Source organism: Carettochelys insculpta, chromosome 28 (genome assembly GCF_033958435.1).
Source record: "Carettochelys insculpta isolate YL-2023 chromosome 28, ASM3395843v1, whole genome shotgun sequence".
NCBI classification, from domain to species: domain Eukaryota; kingdom Metazoa; phylum Chordata; order Testudines; family Carettochelyidae; genus Carettochelys; species Carettochelys insculpta.
The window spans coordinates 6568107-6589419 of record NC_134164.1 but is presented as its reverse complement, the minus strand read 5'-3'; the positions used below and the strand labels follow the sequence as shown (position 1 = coordinate 6589419).

Genomic DNA, 21313 nt, shown 5'->3' with positions numbered 1-21313 from the left:
CGTTTATCCCAGGTGTGAACAGGCCCTAAAACTTTAGCTGCACAACTTTTGCTGACCAATCGAGCCTGGGTGATTGGAAGGACTTGCTACAGCCAGACAAGTCCAATAATTTCCCAGCGCTGAACGATTGCTTTGTGTGTTCAGTCTCCGCTGTTTCTGCCTCTAGGTAAACACGAATAGCTGAAGCCTCATTCAAAAGTGAGTCCTTGTCACTGCATTGTTACATCCTTTGCTCCAACACCTCCAACATCTGCCCTGCCGAGTAGCTATTGCTCCTGCAGAGGAAGAGATCCTCTTTTTCTCTCAAGGCGGGAGACCTTTGACAGTGCACAGGTCACCGAGGTCGGGAAATTCCAGCGACGACTTCACAGCTGCACCTTACACAGCAGAGCTACTGGGGGGCAAGGGAGTGCCAGGGAGAGATTCAAAAAATACAGGAAAGAGGGAATTGCACTGCTAGATCTCAGATGGAATGAAATCTCTCTGTCCATCCTGAATCCAATGTTCATGGGTTGGAAGAAATAAACAGGAACCTGGATGAACCTTCCATCAGGTCTCTAGGGCAAATGCCCAGATACGTTCTGACTCTCAGCTGGATCACCATCACGCTGCAAGTCCAAGAAGCTTTTGAAAAGTAAATGTAAAGGCACGGGCCAAATGTTTTGCCAAATGCCAGCATTTCATCAGCACTGCTACAAACTCCTGTGGACTCTCCATTCCTAAGGATTTCTGTGGTTTAGGAGCAGCGTTCCCTGTAAGCCGAGTGCTTGGGCAGCTGCCCAGGAGAAATTCAGGTGCCGCCCAGCTAATTAGCAGAACGCCCACAGCTGCACACAGCCAGCAGCATGTGTTTCTATGGCTGGTGCACATCGGCATATACCTGGGTGCACAGAATAAACTTTATTCTACACACAGACGGAAACAATTAGTGGGAACCCTATTCAGGAGGCCTGTATTTATGGCTTCCAACATGATCTCAGCAGAGGACACAGACTAAAAAAAAAAAAACACACATGCCAAACCATTTGTCAAGGAGACTAATGAGATAAAGAACCTTCCCGCAGCACATTCCTCACCAAGGTGAGGTCTCAATTTTGAGCGCTTTTTTTCCTCCCTTTCCTTGCCAGCCTCACCTTGCGCCTTAGAACTGGTTTTACTATCGTGCAATTGTACTCATTACCCAATCCAAACAGGCAGGCCATGGAACGCACACAGCAGCTGGAGGTAGCCTTCTGCAGCACTTCCAGGGCCAGCTCAAATCCGTGCATTTGAACAGATGCAGAAGTTGGGCTGAGTTGCTGTATCATGGAGTATATCTGTGGTGGGCCAGACGAGGGGAACGTGCGGGCTCGTGCGAGGGTGCGGTGAAGCCCTGAGCTGTGCAGAGGAGACAAGGAAGCTACCCCAGGATGAAAGTACAGCCAGAGACATTTCATTTCTAGCAAACGCCTCGGCATTTGCTGGAAGGCCAGCTGTCGGGAGCACACTCAGCATGCAGAGTGGGTCTGCGGCCGCACGTGTGACGGTAATGGGTTTACGGGAAGGAGGCACACACCACTGGAGGGAGGAGAGAAAATTTGTACAAGGGGGCTTAATAACCAGGGTTCAAGTAAACAAGGAAAATCTAGGTGACCGGTCAGGATTGGTCCTCAGAGCAGGTGGCTCCTGCAGCCTGCAGAGCAGTCTCACAGGGGAAATGTCACCAGCCTGGGCCCTGGACACATTCACAAGTGGATAAAATACAACAGAGACTTGGCAGAAAATCCCACCCAGGGAGGCAGTTGTGCCCTGTTGTTTTAGCACGATGGGTTGGGTGAAGTGAGATGGAAGTGGAGTTTCTCACCATCAGGGACTAGCCCCTTGTACTACAGCATAGGGCACGGCCCCCTATTGGCCCTGGGGGGCAAAGGACCGGTCACCTCCCCATCTGGAGTTTCTGGGAAGCAAACAAGAGGACTCAAAGGTCCAGCACACACAGATCGTAGACGAGCCCCAAGGCAACTTGTAGAAAACGATGAAAATACTGACACCGACCTCCCCTGCAGGAACCCCTCAGTGTCCAGCTGTATTATTTTGACACCCTTCACCTGTCTGGGCAAGGGGCCGCATCATTATCCCCTACGTGAAAGAAGGACATAGATCTGCAGCAGGGCTGGTGTGCGCCCTGCCTGGAGAAGATCGAGGCAAGGGGAGGCTGCTACTTGCCTATGGCAGAGACTCAGGCAGCCTCCTGGTGGGGGCAGTTGTGCCCAGCCTAGGGAACGAAACAGGGTCTGGGTGGGGCTGCTGGGAACAGGGGGGCTTGGCGAACCTGAGTGGGGACGGGATGGAGCAGAGAGAGAAGAGAGAGAGCTCTTGGGCGGGATCCAATGTGGGGAGGCAAGAAGGGGGCTCCAGGCTTCCAGCAGGCAGGAGGAGAATGGAGAGGGGTCCCTATTAACAAAGCCTCAAAATCTCCCATCCCCCCACCACCTGCACCCCCCTCCAGCCTGTCTGGCCCCTCACCTGAGGTGTCCCACATGTTGAGCTCAATGCGCTGCTTGTCGATCTCGAAGCTCGCCGTGTAGTTCTCGAACACGGTGGGGACATAGTTCTAGGGGAGGAGATGGGACAAGCTGGGGTCAGCGGTGCCGGAGCCAGCGGTGCCCAGGAGTGGGGCAGATCCTGCCCCAGCAGCAGCGGGAGCTCACCACAACTTGTAACCAACCTGGACAGACCCCTGACTGCATCCAGCAGCACCCCGAGCCCATCCCCCAGGCCACACCCCAAACTCTCTGCCTGGACCCCCAGCTTCCCCAGCTGCAGCCCTAAATCTCCCATCCCACCAGCTCCTCCAGCTGCACCCACAAATCCCCCAGACCTGTCCCCCACCTCTGTTGGACTCACCCCCAAATGCCCCCCCAGACCCCAGCCGCCTTTCAGCCCCCGTGCACTTTCAGCACATCCCTCCAGCTGCACCCCAGCCCTGCTTCATACCCCACCGCACCCACAGCCTGAACCACCAGACCCCTTCAGCCCACGGCAGCATCCCCGAGGCTGTCTCCCCCGTCTGCACCCCACATTCTCTACCTGGATCCCATCTCCCCCAGTTGCCCTCCATTCACGATGTACCCCCGGCTGCCCCCCAGATCCCCTGTGTACCCCCAGATCCCCCATCTGCCCCGGACCCCTAGGTCCCCTGGATGCCCCCGTGTACACCCAGACCCCCAGACCTCTCTCCAAAACCCCTGCATACCCCCAGATCCGCCACGCGCCCCGGAACCCCAGATCCCCCGGCTTCCCCCCAAATCCCCTGCGTACCCCCACATCCCCCATCCGCCCCATCCCCCGGGTGCCCCCGTGTACGCCCGGCACCCCAGCTCCCCCGGCTGCTCCCCCAGAGCCCGGCGGACCCCCAGATCCTCTGCGTACCCCCACCCGCCCCAGACCCCCCCGCGGCCCCAGCTCTCCCCGCCCGGCCGCACCTCGGGGTAGCAGTCCTTGGCGAAGACGTGCAGCAGCGCCGTCTTGCCGCATTGGGTGTCCCCCACCACCACGATCTTGCAGCGGGCCCCGCTCTCCATGGTGCCGCTACGAGCCCCGCATGGCCGCCCGGCCCCTGCCCCGGCCCCGCTCCAGCTCCCGCCCCGCGCCCGGCGCCCGCGCCGCTTTAGCCGGGACCAGCCCACGCGCGGCCGCGCCCCCGGCTCCCCACGGCACCAACCGGGCGCGGGGCCGCAACCGCCGCCCCGCCCCGAGCCCCGCCCGGCCGCCCGCCTGCTTCTGCCGGGGGGGCGGGCCAGGGCTGCCCCGCGTTAACCCCCAGCTCGGCTCTCCCACCTCCGGCCCCCCCTCAGCCCTCCCCCGGGACCCCCCCCACTCAGCCCTCCCCCTCTGACTCCCAGCTCAGCCCTACCGCCCGGGACACCCCCACTCAGACCTCCCCCCTCTGACCCCCAGTTCAGACCTCCCCCCCAGAACCCCCCCACTCAGCCCTCCCCTCTCTGACCCCCATCCTTCCTCCCAACCCCCAGCTTATCCCCCTCTGAGCCCCACAGTTCATCCCAAACCCTCCAGCTTCCCACAACCCCATCCTTCCCTGAACCCCCCAGCTCAGCCCCTTCCCCCCAGCCCCTCCAGCTCACCCCCCCCCCCCAGCTCAGCCCTCAGTGTGGGTTTGGCAGCGGCTGCAGGTCAGCCCTGGGTTCCCCTGGCGCTGTGTCTGGGTCACCAGCTGGCAGCTCAGGGATGGGGGGAGTAGGACTAACGGGTGGGGGATGGGGACTGGGGCAGGGGCAGGGGAGGGTATGCCTTGGATATGAAAGAAACCACTCTGAGCCAAGGGGAGCAGCAGCCCCCCCCCCGGGACCCACAGATCCAGCACTCTGGACTGCATGGTCCTTCATCCGAGAATGCCTGAGGCGTCTCAGCCCCTGATTATTTGTAGGGCCACCCCGCACCCCCAGCAGTACTGGGCTCTGCAGCGCCACCCTCCAGCCACCAGGGGGACCATGCAAGTTCTGCTTTCTGGGGGTCCTGCAATGCATTCCCTCCCCCTCATGGCTTTTGGGGTGTCTTGCATTTCTCTGCACTAAGCTGGGCGCGAACGGAACAGGATCTGCTACCACCGGACCCGGTAGAGGCCTCAGCCAGGCGCGCCGACTGATGAAAGCAGTCTCAGCAGACACAGGTGGGAAAAGGGACACCCCAAAAAGCAGCTGGCTCGGCACGATTTCTGCCTGTGCTTATGAGCATGTGCCCTGCAGGGCTAGGAAAGTGAGGTGCATGCCTCGGTGTTTGCAGAGGCTTGTTTAGAATCCAGCACACCTTCTGCCAGGCTCTGGCCGGCTTTTAGCAGAGACCTGGCAGACGTGAGCAAGGCCCTGAGCAGAGTTCTGTTTTTCTCCACCCGTGGTCAGAACACAGTTTGTTACACGCACCAAGGCGCTTGCGGACGTGCACCACCAATAGAAACACACGGGGCCGGCTGTGAGCACGCTGCTGATCATCGGGGTGGTACATGAATCTCTCCTGGGCAGTGACCCACGCACTCAGCGTACAGGGGTCAGCAACCTTTCCGAGACAGAGTGCTGAAATTTGACCTTTCGACATCTAGGCGCGGCCCAAGGGCCGGGGATACTTTTAAAAGTCACTAATAGTCCTACTGATGACAGCTTCATTCATAAATGAAGAGGCAGAGCTTTATCTTTTAGGTGGTGGTTTGTAGCCTGAGCTGGTCTTTTGTTAATCCACAGGCGGCCTGGCTTTGGGCCAGCTCCCAGCTGCATGGGGGGAAGCTGGGGAGGGCTGAGCTCCTGCCTTACCTGCCAATGCAAAGCAGCTCATGTACCATGCTTGTCACCTGTGCCGGGGACTGCTGACCTCTGACCTACAGGGAACACTGGTCCTGATCCTAACAGAACTCTGCAGACAGCCCCCAGGCCCACCCCTGGCTCCAGTCCCACAAAAGGGGCACTGCTCCTGTAGGTACAGGGCCTAAATCTCCTTTCATTCATCTGTAATGGGTGGCTTAGAGAAGCCATCATTAACTGGTACTGATATCACACTTTGGGTGACTTAAATACCTGACAGATAATAACAGTGGCTTTTCCCTGCTGAACATAATATAGCTCATCAGTCAGTGATGATGTAGTTTTTCCAAGGCTGTGGATACTGAGCTCTGCACATTGTCCCATGCATCTGGCAGTAAGCTAACCTAGTAATAACAATCTGCCAGCATCCTCCTGCAACCAGACTTTTAGCAACTCATTAAACAGCAAGATATGCTGGCTGAGCCGCCTGGTCCATTTTTCGGGCTCTGAGCTAGTCAGGTGGTTATAACTAGCTCTCTGGGGAAGTCTTTGGAACATCCCAGCGCACCTTTGTTGCCCACATCTAAAGCTAAGAGGGTGCTTGCCATAAGGAAACAGGAACGAATACCCATGTTTTTCCAGATCAAGAATCAGAAAGCCAGACCTGAGCCTGTATAAGTCAGTGGGGTCTTTGCACATTTCTGCCAGCCTGTTGCCTGGGGTCCTGAGTGGTCTGGTGAAACTGCATTTTCAATCACATTTGTGAGTACTGGTGAAAAAGAGGAGTTTTCACAGATGTATGCAAAGCAGGGATTGAATGGATTGGCAGAAGGCCACTGGTAAACCACGTGGGAGGACTCATGTAATGCTAGCTTCAGGCCACATTCAGGGGCTCTATTTCACCCTTTGCACAGTGCTGACCTGGCTTTTGTTGAAAGTGCCTTTGTATATTACAGTGGAGGGGTTCTTTCTGTCGATCACAGAGGATGAGAAGTGGGACTGTCAGCTCTTTGGAGCAGGGTCTTTTAGGTTATCTTCGTGCAGCCTGGTGGGATCTGGTGGGTCCCTATGAGAATGCAAATAATTCCAGTGCCAATGAAATGCTACCAAAGGACCTGGAAAGCATCTCAGAGGTTAATGTCTGGTTCCCCTACACCTAGCACTGTTCCCACCGCGCTGCCCCAGCATGTGCCAGCCCCTAGGCAGGAGCAGAGATTGTGGGGAAATGTGTTTTGTTCCCAGGAATATTTTCAGCAACAACTAACTCTTTTCATTTTCATGAAATATTTTCTTAAAAAAAACAGCTTTGAGACTTTTTGTTTGCCATTGCCAAATCATTTGGTCAGCTCACCAACAACCTCCAGGAATTTGTCAGAAGCAGACGTTTCCCCAGTGACCAAAAATCTGTATTTTCCCTGAAAAAGAAACATTTTTTAACCAGATCTACATAAGAATCTAAAAACTCTGTGTTATTTAATGAAGAGCATCCAGTAGCATCTGGCCATTTATACCTGATGCTTGCTTCTGCCTCCAGACAGATGCACAGCCCAGTCTGAGCATCCGCAGCACTCTGCAGAGTTTGGTAATCTCTGCTCTCCAGCAGAGGGGGCCTTACTCACTACATATGGCCCGTGTGTCTCTACTTGACGTGCACTGATTTTAATTAGCAAAGTTATTGAAAGGGGAAGGGCCGCTTCTGTGCTAATGTCTCACTGGCTGAGCTGTAGCAAGATTTCCTGAATGGCAAACGTTAATTTGTCAGTGACAGGTTGTCACAAAATGCTGTGAAAATAGAGACAAGGAAGACACAGTGATGCTGAGAAAGTGGGAGGGTGAGGCCAGGGCAGGAGAGGAGTCCGCTGCTCTTCTCGGGGGCTTTCAACTCCTGTGCTGTCAGCTGAGGCATCTGTCTGCCTGACCCCCGCCCCGTCCCAAGGCCAGGTTTTCTCAGTCTAGTTTGGGCTGTGGCTCCTTCGCACAGTGACAGCTCAGCTCACAGTGTTGCCTGTAAGATGAGCACTTGAGCATGCCCAGGAGAGATTCGGGTGCCACCCAACTGATTGGCTGAGAAGCCACTGGCATATGCTTCTACTGGTGGTGCACACAGGCACATGCCTCGGTGCACACAGCAAAATTTATTACGCATACCGATGGAAAACAGAGAGGACATTGGTCCCTGCCAAGGTTAATGTCTCTCCAAATGGGATGATGTTCACATCGGTGAACCAGCAGCCTGTGAAAGTCCAGTCCAGACTAGGCTGTGTACTTTCACGTGTGGTATAGCCAAGCCTCCACCACCACCCCATGCCTTCGCCTGCTAGCAGGGGAGCTGGAACAATATGCTGGAGGGCGTTGGAAGTCATAGTACAGCCCAGCCAGCGCTGTATATGCTGAAAGCTGCGCATTTGGTGCTATTGTTCCTTGAAGCCAAATACCCACTACCCCCGGTTCCAGCACCCTTACAGTCTAGTCGAGCTAGAGGGGGACGGGTGGAGCTCTCCTTGCAGCCCTGTGACACAGCTGCTCACAGATTAAAAGGCCAGATGGTGGGTGACCTCGTGAGCGTTTACTCTGATCTGTCACATACCCTGGGCACAGGACGCTCTGCTTGAATGCCTCCTGGAACCAGAGCAGCTCTAGTCAAAAAGCCACCCAACCTTGATTGAAAAATCACCAGCGACAGAAAATCCAGCCCTAGGTGAACTGGCCTAGTGGTGCCTTACCCTCACACTAAACTTCTGGGCCTTGTTTCTAGCCTGTATTCGTCTAGTGTCAACTCCCGGCTGTCGGATCAGTGAGACCTTTGTTCCAGAGACAGGAGATGAGTTTTCCAAACTCCACTCAGTCCTTGGGGCCTGGGCAGCACCCCAGGGCCTGCTGACACAAGCACCTTTGGGAGAAATGGGCTGATTTCCCAATTCCCTCCCCACAGCTTTTCCAGCGAAGGGGATCCAGCAGCCAGCCTTCTGCAACAAGAGGAGAGTCACAACTGCAGCCAATTGGTGCAATCTCCCATTTGGCAGAGCAACCCTTGCATAATGCACTTGCAGCGTAAACGGTCGGTGCAGGGAGCAGAGAGATACACACTGAAATCCCACCATGCATAGACCCATTTGCGGAGAGGGACAGATGGTTTCCACACCCGCCTTTTGCTGACACCAGTTCCTCCAGGGGTTGGAGTTTCCTCTTCTGATCCTTTCTCAAGGGAGCTTTCAAGCATTATTGTAACTCACACAGCTTGTTCTATTGTGGTTGCTCCCAAAGCCCCAGGTCAGGATCAGGCTGAGCGTGGCGCAAACACATTGGAGGACACAGACCCATTGCAAAACTTTCCAGGGCTCAAACTCAGGTCTGCTGAGCAGCAGCCACCTCCATGCTGCCACCTAGTGACAACTGTAAGGCACTCGTGTAGCACTGCCGTCCAGGGTTGAGGACACAGACCCTGGGAAGTCCCGCCTCCTGGAGTCTGACAGGCAGCAGCTTCCCAGCTCCTAATTGGTTCCCTGCCCTATATAAGCCACAGGGGTATTCCAGAAAGTGTCCAGGTGACAGTGTGGGTCTTTTGTAGGTGCTACAAATATCCTTGCTCCTGAGGGTTGGGCTTTTACCCCTGTTTGATTTGACTCGACTCAACTCATGCACTTGAGCTGTACCCTGAAACCTGACTCTGATCCTTGGCATCAGCCCCAGCCTGGAACTTGGCTATGAACACCCCTCAGTCCCTTGCTCAACCCTGCTCTGATCCTGACTGTCTTAACGGTGATGCCCTGCCCCACTGAGGGTGCATCTGTACTAGCCAGCTACTTCCAAGTAGCCGGCACAACGTTGAAACAGAACGCGTCACGTCTACACGCACTGTGTGCTATTTCAACATTAGGCAGCGAGACATCAAAATCGCTATTCCCATCCGAAGATGGGAATAGTGCCCTACTTCGCCATTCATTGTCGAAGTAGGGAGTGTGTAGACGATCTGCGTCCCGCTACTTTGAAATAGCGGGGTCCTCCATGGCGGCCATCAGCTGAGGGGTTGAGAGATGTTCTGTCCGCCCCCTGCAGGGCTCTATGGTCGCCGCGTGCAGCAGCCCTTAGCCCAGGGCTTCTGGCTGCTGCAGCTGGGGGTCCATGCTGTGTGCACAGGGTCTACAGCCGGTTGTCGGCTCTGTGGATCTTGTGCTGTGCAGGCCGAGTGTGTCTGGGAGGGGCCCTTTAAGGGAGCGGCTTGGGGCTTTGCTGGCCCCTTATTTCGACGGGGATTGCTTGTGTGTGTGGACGCTCCACATTTCCTTCCAGGGCAGCTCCTTTCGACGTTCTCTGTTGCTACTTCGATGTTGAACGTTGACAGCACCAGCCCTGGAGGACGTGTAGATGATATGCGTCAAAGTAGCCTATTTCGATGTCCTTACTTCGAAATAGGCTACTTCGACGTAGTGTGCTAGTGTAGACGTAGCCTGAGTGACACTCAAAAAGCTCAGTCTTGCAGTGTCTTGCCTTTGGGCCTTGTGGCACACCAGTGATGTCCTTGAGGACCTGCACACGTACAGCAAGTTGTGGGATCTGGGTCTTTTTTAAGACAAGGTGCAAAAAAATGAGTATAACAGGCAATGGGGGGAGTAGAGAGGGACATAGGAATAGACGCACATAAGCCACCAACAGGCACAAACTGATGCTTCCGAATCCTTAAGGGCTGGATTTTAAAAATACAGATTGAAACGCTCTCGTCTGGCCACATCCCTCAACGGGCAGGACCTTGGATGTTGCTGGGCCAGAAGGCATCGGGACCAGAGAGCTCCAGCTGCGAGGGCTGGAGTGGAGGCCTGATGATGACCGGGAACACTGCTGACAGCCTACTCTGGGGAGCCCCAGGCAGGGAGCCAGGCCAGGGAGTCGCATTACGGGGAGCCCAGCTGTGGCTGGGGAGCTCCACTGTGGGGAGCCCAGACCCAGTAGGGAGCCCTGCCAGGAACCCCGCTGTGGGGAACAAGTGGGGAGCCCAGCTGGGGCATGGAGCCCCATCAGCAGTCCTGCAGCTGTGGACTAGCCCTGCAGGAGTGGAAGTCCCCCACTGGGCAACCTGGGGGGCTAACCTCTCCTCATCCAGCAAATCCCTCGTTCAGGACCACTCAGGTGCCAGAAGAGGGAGGTACAACCTGCATAAACCAATATCAAATAGCCAGCACCACATGGCCGAGCATCACAAGATGGGTGCTTTGTTGTAGGTTTCACAAGGAGGATCTTGGAGGGATAATTCAGGAGGGCTGTTCTGTGCAGCAGGGGAGGTCTGGGAGCCAGCACAGAGCTGGTTGTGGGAACAGCTGGGGATCTAGAAAGACATAACTAGCTAGGGAGCTGGGATGACGTGTGACACGTGACTTGTTTGAGCTGGTTCCTAGAGATATAAACCATCTCCAGTCCTCCCCCACAGCTACCGCTGATCCAAAATTTTCCAGCTAAACAGGTTTCCATCAGAAAATGCTGATTCAATTAAATCTGTGTATGTTACAGGCTCATATCAGAGTTGCTCCCAACTTTTGCAGGAAATTATGGGAAAAAAAAAAGCTTCCTTTTGACTTGATTGGTTCGACTCGTACGTAAGTCGATTCCACACCATTAGGTTTAAATGAAGGGCTTTGACAAAATTCAGAGGGGGAGCCATCTGACGAAGCGGGTCTTTGCCCACCAAAGCTGATGCTCCAAAATATCTGTTCGTCTTTAAGGTGCCACCGGACTTCTTGTTGTTCTGGAAAAGATTGACACTGGCCGTTTGCATGTTTTCATTCTGGTGCAAGGCAAAATGAAACCTGGACATCCCAGTTTTCTCTCCAGAGAGAAATTCCATTTTTTGACCATCTATCCCGCAGCTCAGCTAATCCTTCCAGTGCACTTTCACCCTTCAATGCTAATGTGGGTGTGTCAATTTATGTCTGTGCTGCATGGTGTGCTGGACCTGGTATTATCCCCATCTCTTCCTGGGTCTTGCACAGCGTCCCCTGGAAGCTGGGTGCTTGAGGTGCCCCCCAGCTGATTAACAGACCACCCACAGCCACCCACAATGGGCAGCATTTTTCTATTGGTGGTGCACATATGCTCATGCCTTGGTGCACATAAAATTTATTCCACCCAATGGATGAAAAAAATTAGAGGAAATGCTGGTCTTGCATTACTTGGTACAGAGTTTTGGCTACCCGGTATAACTCCATCTGTAGCTCTGCAGCCTTGCTATTACAGCCCAGAACACTTTGGAATCGCCCCAATACATTCATCCGGAGGACAGAAATAGGGAAAGACATGTGTTTTCATTTCCTGGCAGATCTATTTTAAAATATCTCTGTGGTGCCTGATTAAATATTGTGCCAGAGAGCTAGAAACTTGCAAAGCAAACCTGCAAAGCTTTCTAACAGGAACTGCACCTTCATCAGTGAAATCATTCAGCCCTTATTAGCGTGTTACTTGATGGATGCACCTGGAAAATCAAGCGGTGGCATTGCAGTGAAGTTTGGACATACACAGCAAAAGATACAAATCAACTGCAATTAGGGAGGGTCAGAGAGAGAGAGAACCTCCCAACCAAATCCCCTTAATGTGTTCTGCCTGTTTTCATGCGGCACTAGAATAATGCTGATCTCAGTTGCCGCTGGCGTTAATAAAGTTTGCACCTTGGGGTGAGCAATTTAATTTATCTCAGCAAACCAAAGCTCATTATAACAGTCCATGAATGCTAGCCAATGAAAACAGCATCCTTCAGCAAGCTCAGGGATTAAAATGAGGCGGTAGTTGACTGCCAAGGCCAGTAATCCTATCGAATATGTTATAGCCTAACAAGATACTGAGAATTCACAGCTGTAATTGAGGTATTGAATCAGAAAGGTAAGTTGGAGACCTGTGTTCCCTGTAAGCTGAGCACTTGGGTGGCCACCCAGGAGAGATTCAAGTGCTGTTCAGCTGATTAGCAGAGCACCCACAGCAGGCAGCATATGTTTCTACTGGTGGTGCACATCCTTTTATGCCTTGGTGCACATAAAAAATGTATTCTGTCCAGGGATGGAACAAATTAGAGAGAACCCTGTGACAGCTCCCTACACACTCAGCCCCTCCCTGACTCTGCTGAAGAGACCTTCCACTTGATGCCTTCAAAACTAGCCTGGCTTGAACTGACAAATGGGTCGATTTCTACCCAGCCAGGATCTGGGCTCATGGTGGAGGATGTGGCTGAAGCACCAAGCACACGTGCAGACAGGACGGGGCTGAGACAGGGAAGGAAGCTTGGACGTGAACATGTGCTGGAGGACAGCCAGCTGTTTGAAATTCAGGCCTCACTGCTTGTTTGGGCCTTTCCCAGCCTGCAGCTTCACCGCAGAAACACAGCACTGAGCAGGCCTGCTCTGTTTTCTGGTAGGTCCTTTGCAACAAGGGCTGTCTGTTGTTTTCACAGCGGCTCAGCTCTCTGGATCGCAGGTTCATCGGATCATGAAGCTGTGCCGCTGAAGTCTTCCTGCCAGAGATCTTTCAACAAGACCCAGCTTTTGGAACGAGGTGACCCTTTTCCACCGACGTGCTCTTGTGGTTTGGCATCTTTAGCCAGGATGAAATGAACTTTCTGGTGCTGGGCTTTTTCTGGGCTCCCTCTATACCCGTGTTGGGAGAGTATGGCCAGACACCAGTAATTTCAGTTTCAATGAAAAATGGAAACTCAAGTCCCCACCCTTTAGATATTGCTTTAAAAAAACCTTTCTGCCCCAAATGCATTTCATTTTGAAACCTGCCTGTCATTTACTCCAGGTGACAAAGTAGCACCTGCAGGGTGCAGAGAGGATCCCTCCTTGCACTGAGCACCACACCCATCTGGCAGAAAGACAACCCTTGCCACAAATAGCTCATAATGACAGGGTGCATCAGACTGAGAACCACTGTTCCCTGTAAGCTGAGCACTTGGGTGGTTGCCCAGGAGAGACTCAGGTGCCCCCCAGCTGATTAGCAGAGTTCCCACAACCAGCTGCGTACGTGTCTATAGGTGACGCACATCTGCACATGCCTTGGTGCACATAACAAAATTTATTCTGCCCATGGTTAGGTTGTAGTGATGTGCTGGAGGGGTTTTAGCTGGGAGCTGTAGGTGATACCCAGTGGTATTCTGTTATTTTCCTTTTGGGCTTTGACCTGAAGTAGGTGACTTCTGGGACATGTTCCCTACAAGCTGGGTGCTTGGGTGACCCCTCAGGAGAAATTCAGGCACTGCCCAGTTGATTAGCAGAACACCCACAGCTAGATTTTTGTCTCTGAGTGGTGCACATTTACATGTGCCTCAGCGCGCATAAAAAGTTATTCCACACAGGGATGGAAAAAAATCCGCACAAGGATCAAAAAGATTAGAAGGAACATTACTTCTGGGTACTCTTCTGGCTCTGTCAGTGTTGTCTTACTTCCCCAGGTGGGAATTTAAACTTTAAAAATGCTTGATAATCATCTTGTAGGTGTTTTCCTCTGTCTGAGGGGATCGGAGCAGATCCAGCTTTATCTTGAGGCTGGTGTGTAGACAATGGATTGGATCATCCAGGTCTAATTCCATGCCAGCTGCTACCCCAGCGACGGAGGGCCCATTCTGAGGCAGGGGGGCCGCAGGGAAAGAGGAAATTACTGCAGTCCTTTACAACCTGTGACCGCAAGAGGGTGATCAGGGCCTGTCAGAGGATTCTGCTCCTTCGTGGCTGCATTGTAAAGAGACAGCAGAGTCTGCTAAAGGGCTGCAGCTAGCTTGGCAAAGGCCCACTGCACCAGCAAAGCTTTGAGGCGGGCGCGTAGGTAGCAGCTGCAAAGACATCTGTGGCGTGCCCAGGGCCTTGCTGCACCAGCCTCACCTTGTCCAGTGTTGGAGCTGTAAGGGAGAAGAGCCTTTAACCTGGGACCTCTGGAGCTTTGTGCCGGAGTGTGACAAAGTGAGGGGTGTGAGGATTTTATTCCCCTGTGGTGCCTCAGTTTCCCTAAGCGCAGCATCAGCGCATCGTGGCGAGGGGAGTTTTGGTGTGATGCTTTTTCACCTGTAGGCCAGGCCCTCTCTGCCCTTTGTCTCCTAGGCAACCAGGTGACACCTTTCTTCCCCAGGAAACAGGACAAAGGAGGGAGGAAGGGCCTGGCTGGTTGGAACTGGAACTGGGCTGTGGAGTGGGGCAGTCTGGTCTGGCTGGAGAGGGAGGAAGTGGGGCCAGGGCCTGGCTCAGGGAGCCCCTCTGGGCCCTTCTTCCCAAGCTGGACAGTGCTGACGGCTTCTGGTTCCTCTGCTGACAAGTCTGTTCCATGCTGTGTCCGTGTCACCGGATCACCCTCCTGCTCTCCCTGCTGAGTGAGAGTCAAGTCACGTCTGCCTGCAGCTGGGGGGCAGGACCTGGGGACCCCCCCGCTCCCTGACAAGCAGCGTCTACGGTGTGAGCTGAAAGCCGGCTGGCTCTCGGCTAAGGCTGTAGAGGAGGCTGGTTCTGTTGCTCTGTGCGTGGTGCCACTCCAGGGGACAGGGAAGCACAACCTCAACTCTGACTGGCTTCTTACTGCACGATGTGGCACGTGCCCCTGGCCTCCACCCTGCAATGGCTGCAGGGCCATGCACAGCAGGGCCCCAGCACAAACCCTCACCTTGGGTGCTGCTGCTATGCAGATGACAGGATCTCAGAGTGTGTCCCGGCGAGTGCATCTCCGTAACACCTAGACATCTTAATCCAGATTTCTGCACCCCAGACCGGAGCCTGATGGGCTGTGCACAAGCATTACCCACTGGCAGGCTGCCTAGGACTTTGCTTAGTGATGTGTCTCAGTTGAGCTGATTTTTGAAAGCCATCGTGTGCAGCTATAGGAGTTCGTTGTGTGGGTTTGATACAGTAGGAAATACCAACCCTGCAATCAGCTTTGTATTCATTTAATAGCAGGCAGCACAAGAAGCAGCTAGAACCGTAATTTTATGATTACCCCGTCATTACATGATGAAGGCAGTGCTGGACTGTCGTCGGCGTTATACGCTGGAATGTGATTTTTTTTTTTTTCAGAGCCAGTCTGTGCGCACCAAATGTAATGCTACTGACTGCGACATTTGCATGCTGGGGAGGCGCAGCTCTGCCCCCAACAGCTGGTACCTGGAAACTGGCATTAGCTTGAGTGTGAACATTACTCTGGCTTATTATAATTTCCCTCCTCTGAGAAAGTAAAAAGAGCCACACCCAGATCTGAGGAAAGGTCCATGCAGCCCAATAGCCTGTCTGTAGGGCTGAAGAATGAACGCATCCTTTTAATAAATTGAATCAAGCTGCGGATATTCATAAACAGATGCCCAAGGTCCGTCCTTCACATCAAATGGCAAGACTGGGTCACAAATGAGGAGCTTTGGAACAGAGCAGGACAAGAACCACTTGACGTTCAAATCAAGAGAAGACAGTGGGGATGGCCGGGCCACGCTCTGCGGAAACCATCACCCAGCGGAGTCCGTCAGGCTCTCACATGCAACCTGCAAGGAAAACGCAAAAGCGGACGACCTCGGACAACATGGAGAAGATCTGCTGAGACTGAAGGACAACAACTGGGGTGCTCCTGGGGTCAGCTAAAAGTTTTGTCCCGAGACAGAGTGAAGCAAAGGAGACTTGTGGATGACCTGTGCTCCACTTGCAATATAATGGTTTAAGTCAAGTCAATCAATCAATGTGACATTATGTAATCTCATGAATTGCAGCCCAATTTTTAGGAATGGGGTTCCGATTAATTTGTGAGTCACCTGCCCAGAACTGCCTTTGAAGAATTGGTTATTGTAACTTTTCTATAACTCTCTTTTAATAAATTGTAACTGAAAACCCATTTTAAACTTTAACTATGTTGTAACTAACCTGACTCTATATTGTAGCTGAAACCCCCTTTCAAACTTTGTGTTACTTGCTTAAAGTTAGGTGTGTGTCTATGGAAAAGGGTGAATGGGCAGGGCGGGTGGAAAGGAATCACTCCCTGAAGCCAGCCTATCTGGGTGACCAGGTGCCAGCACCACCCTGAGGGGTGAAGAAGACGGTGAGTCAGCACTGCAGAAGAACCCACCCAAGAAGACAGAGGCAAAAGCCCCATCAAGAACAGAAGGCCTAGCTCCCATCTGCTGTTATCTGATGACTCTTGATCACCATGGGCAGTGGGACAGGACAGGATCTATGGACTAAAACACATAAAAAGATGAGTGCAAAACTCTAGAACGGACACCAGAAGGGGTGGAGCCAAGAGTGGAAGGGGCGGGGCCAAGAGTGAAAGGGGCAGGGCCAAGAACAGTTAGTTCTCCCTTCCCCCACTCCTGGTGTAGTGTTGCTCCTGCACTTCAAAGCGCCCCAGAGCTTCAGGCACTGCCACTGCCAAAGTAGCAGTGGCAGCTGCTGGAGCTCTGAGCCCCTTTGAAATGCTGGGCCCCAAAGCAACTACCCCCATTTCCCCCACCTCCCCCATTTTTTTTCCCCTGTGTCACCAGGCCGGATTGGGTTTGGTTTTACTATCATCCTCCAGGGCCATCGGTGTGCATCAGCACAGCCCAGCTCGCCTCCTCGTGTCCAGGCCACCTGGCCAGTGGGTTGGCATGAGCAACTGAGGCTGGTCGTTCTAGCCCACCTGTAGCATTGTGTGCAGCGGTGGCGCAGCTAGGGACAGGAAATGAATTCTGCCTTCACAATAAACAGGGCATATTGCTTTATTACCCACCTCCCATAAGTCTCTGCTAGTTCTAGTTCTCTAACATGTCTTCTGACCATGGCCAAGGCCAGGTGTGCCAGAGGGAGTGAACACACCAGGCAATCGTGAAGTGCTTCCTCCCCTGTCGCCCCCTTCCCAGCTTCTGGCAAACAGAGTCCAGGGCTATCCTCCCTGCCCAGCTTGGCTGAGAGCCGTTCCCAGACCTGCCTTCCATGAATTTATCTAGCTTCTTCAAACCCCTGTTGAAGTCGTGGTCTTCACAACCTCCTCGGGCAAGGAGTTCCACAGGTCCACTCTGGATTGTGTGAAAAAAAGAAAGAGTTCCTTTTGTTTTGTTTGCTACTTATTTAATTTCATTTGGTGACCCTAGTGCTAGTCTTATGGGAAGGAGTAAATAATTTCTATACTCTCATTCTCCACACCGGTCATGATTTTATAGACCTCCATCATATCCTCCCCTTAGGCCTCTCTTCTTCAAGCCAAAGCATCCCCGTTTTCTTAATCTCTCCTTAGATGGAGGCCATTCCAAATCCCTGGTCATTTTTTTTTTGTTGCCCTTTTCTGAACCTTTTCCATTCCACTCTCTAGGGCTTGGGTTCTTGCAAGGCAATTCAGCTGCAGGAATCTCCACTCTTGGGTAACAAAGTGTTTTGTGTGGGAATTATGTAGTGGAGTTGCAGATTATTTTCTGTGTCTTGTCACAGTGAATTGGCATTCACTCAACATCAGTTAGCATCAGATAATTGCCTCTATTGTCTGTGTGATCAAAACAACTGGCAGGATAACTACAGCCCTGAGTAGCAGCTATCTCTGAATGGCTGTGTCGTGTCAGAGATAAATGTCATTTACGGTGACGTATGTACAGATGTGATCCAACAGGCTTCTTGTTCCCATCATGTATGATATAACAAAGACGTCAGCAAAGACCTGTGGTTCCACCCAGCCCAGTACATCAGCCACATGCAGGAGAAAGAGAATGCAGTATTAGGAAAGCTTCACTCTTTCTTATCCCTACAACTTCAGATTAAGGAGCTGCACTGGCTCTAGGCCAGCAATGCCCCAAATCCCCAGCCTGGAGGGGGCCACATGGACAACACCCCAGGTGCTGTAACACTGCTAGCAATTCTCACAACACTGACCCGAGCTGCTATTGCTGTTGTTGCTCCCATGAAAGCCGGATCGAGAGGGAGGGGGCCTGGCATTCCTCCACAGCAGCTGGTCCACAGAGAGTTTAGCAGCAGGTGTAACCCACACCCAGGTGTGGGTCACTGTCCCATGGAATGGAATCTAGGCTGTTTACGCAGAGAAAGAATGTCTCCTCTACAGCCTTAGCAGAGCACAGGCTGGCTTTTAGCTCAAACTGTAGGGCTCATGCACTATGCTCCTGAAGTCCCAGGTTTGAGTTTACCAGTGGGCAGTTACAAGAGGGAGCTTGTCTAGGATTTCTACGGGGCTGTTGAAGTTTGAGATGCACTTCCTCAGCTAGGAGATGTATGTAACCCACACACCCAGACCAAACTGTAAAAGGTCCTGCACTGAGCTCCAGAGGCTCGAGCCACCTAGGGGCAGTTATGCAGGGACACTGGATGAATACATAGAATCATAGAATGCTAGGACTGGAAGGGACCTTGGGACGTCATCGAGTCCAGCCCCTGTCCTCATGGCAGGCCCAAGTACTGTCTAGACCATCCCTGATAGACACTTATCTAACCTGTTCTTAAATATCTCCAGCAATGGAGATTCCAGAACCTCCCCTGGCAATTTATTCCACTGCTTGACCACCCTGACAGTTAGGAACTTTTTCCTAATGTCCAACCTAAACCTCCCTTGCTGCAGTTTAAGCCCATTGCCTCTTGTTCTATCCTCAGAGGCCAAGAAGAACAAATTTTCTCCCTCCTCCTTATGACACGCTTTTAGATACCTGAAAACCACGATCATGTCCCCCCCAGTCTTCTCTTTTCCAAACTAAACAAGCCCAGTTCTTTCAGCCTTTCTTCATAGGTCACATTCTCTAGAGCTTTGATCATTCTTGTTGCTCTTTTCGGGACCCTCTTCAATTTCTCCCCATCTTTTCTCCATGCAGTGGGGGATGCTGAGAGCTTTTGAACCAAACTGTAAACCAACCACCAGCAATCCAGGCTAGTGAGTAGACCACGAGTGTCCCTTTTTCATGTCAATGGGTCGCAAGCTTATTATAACCCAGATGGTCTCTCGGGAGAGGGTCATTTTGCTAACCGCCCTGGCGTACCTAGGATTTGCGAAGCGTGCCATGCGAACCGCAGCAGCGCTGTGATTGGCTGCGGAGGGACCAATCAGCTTGCCCCTCACTTCACAGGCCCCGCCTTCACGGGTGTGCCACTTGAGTAACACTATGCTCCAAAACATCTGTTAGTCTATAAGGTGCCACAGGACTTCTTGTTGCTTTAGCAACATGGGCAGGAAAAAACAACGTGGATGGGAACCAGCCGAATCTGGCAGCCCAGCACGTGAGCAATGGGAAACAAAATATCTCACGGGTCATGCACAGAACCCCCAAGGGCTGCAAGTGGTCTGTGGGCTGCAGCTTGTCCACCACGATTGTTGATGCTCAAAACCGCCTCCAGCCAGGGGATGTGGCAGGCTCCCCTCTCCCTACCAAATTCCAGCACCTCTGGCTCACTGGGGCTGCCCACGCGAGGCAGCGTTTCTTTGGCGCATGCGATGGAGCTCTGCACTTCGGTGAAGGCCCCACCGGCATCTGCTTTCCCCGGCTGTGTTTGCCCTCCCTCAGCTCCTGGAGAAAGTGGCTGGCGGATGATTTCTCTGGTCGCCACAGCTGCTTGGGGCTCAGGGTCTGTATGCTGAGCTCCGAGCCCTCACACTCGTTCTTCCATACACCATAGTTACTCACACCCTAAATGGTCACTCAACAAGCGGCTCCCTTTGGTGACCATTGGCCCCATCCAACATGGCCAACTTGCTTCTGCCAGGCTTGGAGCCTAAATGTGTGGCACACCACGTCCGGAACATGGGCTAGCCGGGGTTTTGATCCTGCACGAAGCAGAGAGGAGGGTCCAAGCGTTTCTTGGCAGGAGGACTCATCTCAATTAATTCCAGCCCATCTGCAAGCCCTGCGAGGCAGGCAGCGTGAGGGAAATGCAGGACTCCACTCCCCAAACATCAGGAGAAAGACTCTGGTCAGGAGGCCTCCACCCTTGGACTCAGGGACAGGGTAGCCGAGTTATACTGTGGTCTGTCCCCCTTGTTACTCACAGCTCCTGTCCCCATCTGTGTGAGGAGGATCCGTTGCAATCAGACCCAGGGCTGGGGTGATGATTAGAACCACGGTCTGCTGCCCTCTGCCCCTCCAGGTGAAGGGAATGGGAGACTCAGGCAAGGCCGGGGACACCTGCCACGGTGACAGCCTGCCCCAGAGCTGGCCAAATCCCCAGCCTGCCCCATGCCACCAACAGCACAGTCACCCAGCCTCCTTCCCACTCACAAACACCCAGCGGCAGGGTCCAGTTTGTGAGGTCACAGGCGAGCAGCTGTCCAGCTGTATCTCTCTTTCCATAAGGCCCATCCCCGTGGCAATGAAGCGCTGGCCATCTCTAACACAACTCCTCCGGGTCCCCCCTCCCAGCCCTTCTATCCTCGGGGGATTTCAATTAACCCCTCTCTCAGCTGGGGCCTCCCTGGAGAATTCCTCTGGCCTGGGTGGGAAGGAGAGACCTGCCACTGGCTGAACTTCATCATGATCCCTCCTATTTCTCAGCTGGGGGAACTGGACTGCACCGGCTCCTTGTCTTCCGCAAAGTGGGAATGCTTTGGCAGGGGCAAAGTCCCATGGACTGGAGACGCAGAGTCCACCCCCGTGGTTTTCCTTATCCTCTTGCCTACTCAATACTCTTTGTTCCGGAGTCCTTGAGAGCAAAGGCGAGGGATTGTTAAAGCCCTGTGTGAAAATAAACTAAGCTGAAACAATGAGCCAGGCGTGGGCTCTGCACCCTGTCTGTGCTGCAGGCACACCCACTCCTCCTTCAGGCTCTGGAGCCAAACAGCTGGAGGCAGCGGGAAACCAGCAGGGTCAGGCTCAGTCCTAAGGAGACAGTGAAAGTCCAGGAAAGAGCTGCGGGGATGGAGGAGTCAGTCAGAGACTCTCAACTGTGATGTCATACAGGGTCTGTGTACAACCTACACGCTGATCATTGCGCCACGTCGGGGCACCTGGACCCAGTTACAGAGAGAAAGACTGAGTCTCCTTTGCGGGCTTAGCTGAGAGCCAACTCAGCCGGCTTTTAGCTCCAATTGCAGAGGCTTGTGCATTAAGCGCCGGAGGTCCCAGGTTGAAG

At 53.3% G+C, this 21313-nt stretch overlaps 1 protein-coding gene and 1 long non-coding RNA gene across 2 annotated transcripts in view; one reads left to right on the top strand and one right to left on the bottom strand.

Annotated features, from left to right (window-relative positions):
* RND2 (Rho family GTPase 2) overlaps positions 1-3593 on the bottom strand; it is a 40196-nt gene extending 36603 nt beyond the window's left edge. Inside the window, exons 1-2 of the mRNA XM_074978834.1 lie at positions 3465-3593; positions 2506-2593 (exon numbers count right to left, since the gene is read on the bottom strand). Coding sequence (XP_074834935.1) covers positions 2506-2593; positions 3465-3563 — 187 coding nt within the window. The 5' untranslated portion in view covers positions 3564-3593. The remainder of the gene's footprint in view (positions 1-2505; positions 2594-3464) is intronic.
* The window catches only part of LOC142002606 (uncharacterized), a 98375-nt gene extending 85453 nt beyond the window's left edge, over positions 1-12922 (top strand). Inside the window, exon 3 of the long non-coding RNA XR_012642692.1 lies at positions 12721-12922. This is a non-coding gene — a long non-coding RNA (uncharacterized LOC142002606). The remainder of the gene's footprint in view (positions 1-12720) is intronic.
* The last annotated feature ends 8391 nt before the right edge of the window (positions 12923-21313 follow it).